The following is a 4,203-nucleotide window of genomic DNA, read 5'->3' as shown; positions in this document are numbered from 1 at the left end:
CAGCTATATGTTTTTATTATATTTTTATTTACATTTGTTGTATTTTTATGTATTTTGTTTACGTCTGTCTATGGAGTGACTGAGAGATTCAGGTGTTTCTTGTATTTATTTTATTTGTTTTTATTGCAGCTTTATTTATATAATTGTTTTATTTATTTTGCACATTCAGTGTCCCAAATGTGTAGATATAAAAAGGAAATAGCATTAAAATAGCAGTTGTTTTTCTAGAATGCATTCATTAAAAAGAATTTATGCGAAATATGATATTATTCTGTATGACTTTGATCACTGTGTGTATTTTTGTGTCCCACAGAGAGAAGGAAGCAGACGGTGAGGCTGGAGCTCAAATCAAGTCAAAACGTCAGTGATCCTGCAGTGAAGACAGAGATTCTGCAGAAGGTGAATTCAGAACACGTACAGTATACTGAAAGCATATCGATAGCGGAGAAACGTACCAAAGTATTGAATAACAATAGTCTGTTTGTGTTCTTCAGATAGGAGAGAAGCTGAAAGAGAAGGGATTGACAGATTATGCAAAACTGTCATGGAAAATCCAGCCAGATGGAAATATCTTCCAGAAAAGCCAGAGGAGTAAAGCTACTCAACCTTAGTTTTAGTACTGTAAATAGTACAGCAAGAACTCAGTCTTTGATCTGACGCACAGTTTCTATTTTAGCTGATTACATTTACATAATATCAAAGAGTTTTTTAAGTGTTCACTGCAATGTAGTTTTTTTTTAGGGGCCAAGCACCGAAGTTGCATAGGCACCTGTATCTGTTAGTAGTATTCTTCTTGTTCTTCCCAAATGGGAGTCTATGGCAGCCATATGAACGGAACATAGGAAAATGATGAAAATTGGCACCCTAATTAAGGTCATTCTCAAAAGAACCCTGACTGATTTTGGGGTCCCTAGTACCAACTCTACAGTGCCATCACCAGTTCAAAAATTCACATTTTAAACTGTTAAAACTTCTGAAAAATTTTTCCTGATCTGTTTCCACTCATTGTTTTGAAAAGTTTTGAAAAGTACACTATTCTTTTTTTTTTTTGGCTACTCGTTCAAATATTTCTCTAATTCCTTATGAAAATCAGCTCAGATGATCTTTGGACCAACCTGCACAGAAATTAACAGATTTTTTTTTTTTGGTAATTAATCTTTGTTCAAAAGTTGTCACAAGATGTTGACCCAGAACTGGTTCAGAGGCTGTGTCTCAGCTAAATTTTGATCAGTCGAAATGAAACTCAGTACACTTCATAAGCACCATGATCTGAGGGTACATGCCAAATTTTGGAACAGCGCCACCCATGGTTCATGAGATACAAAAAATTGCTCTTCTGCTTATAACTTTTGAACAGTCAGAAAATCGTAGTTATCTATCGATTCCTTGTATCATGCTGAATCTGTGGATGCCCAATTTTGCCAGGATTTGCCATTTTGAAATTTGAAATAAATTGCAATATCTTTTGAACAATTGACAGATCAGCACAAAAAGTGATAGGGATCATTGACAGCACGTCTTGGAAGTACCTGAGAAGTTTGAACACAGCGCCGCCTTGTGTTCCAGAGATATAAGGATTTTCGCAAAAACTTTTATAGTTTTTGACAACATTGTCCATATTGAAATTTGAATTGGATCAGATGATCTTTTGACTAAGCCGCACAGAAATGACTGAACAGATTTTTGGTATTCACTGCGGTTCCCAAGAAATATGTCTCCGAAAACTGATCATGCCTGTGCTTGCGGACTTATGCTAATTAGATTAGCATGCTAACCAGTTGCCATTCTTTCTATTTTAGCTGTTTTTGCTCTGCACCTTAAGTGCTTGGCCCCTAATTGCTGCTGCCAGCTGTGTTTAAGATTAATTTGTTATTAATAATTAATGTTACAGGTTGCACTCTTGTTTTATTTAATACGGCCTAGGCTGCATTAATGCACAAGCTTATCTGGGCTGTAACTGCATTTTATAATGAGTTGACTGCTCCTTTAAAATGACGCTTTATTGCCTTGCTTTGAATGCATGAGCAGGCGTTGCAAGTCACTAAAGTGTCAGTCAGATGTTGTCACTCACTAAACCCTACAATTGTCAGTGACACCCTGTCTGAAATCCGAAAAATATCCATAATTGCTTAAAGTTTCTGTAAAGTTCCTCTGTATCAAACTCATGTGACGTAGGCTGCTTAACTGCAGTTCAGATAAATGAGTTGATGTCACATCGCTGTCCTTGACAATATAAAAGTGGAAGTCAAAAGAGAAATGTAACCAAAAATAAAGTTGAAAGTCAGTCGAGTTTGTTGAAGAAAATTCCAAAGCCACCCAATAATTGCACTGAGCTTTGTGCTTTGTTACTTGAAAGATTACACAAATTCTTAGCGTTTAAATTGGCTAACTGAAATGGACACATTTCAGTTTTTACAGAAGGAAAACAATGCATGCCTTTAAAACTATTTTTTAAGCTTACTAAGCTAGGAAAAAGATCACAATGCGTTACTCGCATGTGCACAGAAAGTTAATTTAGATCTTCATCACCTCGACAAAAGGGAGGGAATCACTCATTGCTTTGGACTGAATAACTTTTGTTGCTTTAATAACACATACATTAATGCACTGAAGACTAATTGATTATACTTGCATTTGATTATTTAGATTCTGTATTATTTCTTACTGAATGCATGTAAAATGAATAATAACTTCTGTTAACTGTTAACTTCATCTTTTCATAGGCCTATATTGTATTTGTTCTACTCTTATTTTTTAATAACAAAGGTAAAATGTAAACAACTGTATTGTGATTTATTATTATGCTAATTGATAAGTAAAGAAGTGGATTAAAGGATGCATTGTGATGCATCATTAGTCAAGAATAACTAACATGATTAACCATATTTTACATTCATTTCTTTTGGTTAATGTTACTAAATTATTTCATTATTATTAAGGTAAAAGTAGAGTAAGATTTGTAAAAACGCAAATAAACTTACCTGCCTGATAGAAAGTTCCACAAGCAGAAAGGCGTATTTGTGAAAGCGTGAATCAGTGTGCACAGAATGTTTTGTAAAAGTGTGCATTTATCTTGGCTTATTTACTCTTATTTAATGTTAGTTCAGAATGCATTTAACCAACATTAACATGTACAATTTAATGCTACACGCAGAGGTGGGACCAAGTCATTGTTATGCAAGTCACACGTAAGTCTCGAGTCAAGTCCCGACTTAGTGTCTCTGTATTAATCACTACAGTAAATTTAGAATCAATTATAGTCTATAGTAAGTTTAATTCTAAAAATATAAAAATTAGTGGTGTTTCATTGAGGAATGAATTATTGTTTTTGAAGAAATATTCTTAAGTGAATGAATATTTTAAGGGTCCTGTTTCATTTGTTAATGATTCAGTGATTTTAATGAATCAACTGAGTCAATGACGCTCATTTATCGCCACCTACTGACGTAACATTAGGTCTACAGAAAAAGGCGGTTCTAGGTATCCTAACAATATCCTAATTAGGATATTTATATAGACTAGAGTGGTTTACTAAACTTATTGCAGTATTCCACTGTATTGCCTAGATAGGTATAACATTTGAGAACTGAATAAGCCAAATACAAGTCTTTCTGATCTCACACACAAACATAAAATTTTACTGTTTGCATTTCTAGTACAACGCTTTCTTTAAAACAAGTATGCGAACCTCTTTGTTGCATGCACTGTAACACGTATTATATTAAGAGTTACATTTTCAAATGAAAATGGCAACATGATAGTTTTATAAAATATGCGTTCATATGTGTTAAGGTGTACAGTCAGCTGAAGGAAACAGCTGTGGTATGATGTGGGGTGAACGCAGCGAATACTTTGCAGTAGATGGGGAACCGATTGCTCCCACACGATATTTTGTAAACTGTATTTATGACAAAGAACTGCACAGATGCAGACATTATAACAATATATCGATAAACGCACACCTTGTCCTATGTTTCTCGCTCTGCGCCGCCGCGGTCTGCGGACTGAAGCGCACACTTAAAGAAGGACTGGGAGGAGCCGAAGTCTGCCGCCCTTTTCATTAGAAATTTAAAGTGCTCCTATTATGCCTTTTTAAATATGATCTTTCATGTAGCTGTATGTAACTATCTGCAAAGTTGTGAAGCCGACAGTGCACTATAAATAAAGTTGTCTATCAAAAAAAAAAAAAAAAAAAAAAAAAAA

General features: G+C 34.6%; 1 protein-coding gene across 2 annotated transcripts in view; it reads left to right on the top strand.

The window, feature by feature from the left end:
* LOC127167936 (C-type lectin mannose-binding isoform) overlaps positions 1–2,413 on the top strand; it is a 4,855-nt gene extending 2,442 nt beyond the window's left edge. For both annotated transcript variants that reach the window (XM_051114363.1, XM_051114364.1), the window contains exons 4-5: positions 314–399; positions 495–2,413. In XM_051114363.1, the coding sequence (XP_050970320.1) occupies positions 314–399; positions 495–611 (203 nt within the window). In that variant the 3' untranslated portion in view covers positions 612–2,413. The remainder of the gene's footprint in view (positions 1–313; positions 400–494) is intronic.
* Positions 2,414–4,203: the final 1,790 nt, after the last annotated feature.

The sequence above is a fragment of the Labeo rohita genome, chromosome 7 (assembly GCF_022985175.1).
Source record: "Labeo rohita strain BAU-BD-2019 chromosome 7, IGBB_LRoh.1.0, whole genome shotgun sequence".
In the NCBI taxonomy this organism is placed as follows: domain Eukaryota; kingdom Metazoa; phylum Chordata; class Actinopteri; order Cypriniformes; family Cyprinidae; genus Labeo; species Labeo rohita.
Note: the sequence above shows the minus strand (reverse complement) of the source record. Positions and strands in the feature narration are given on the sequence as shown.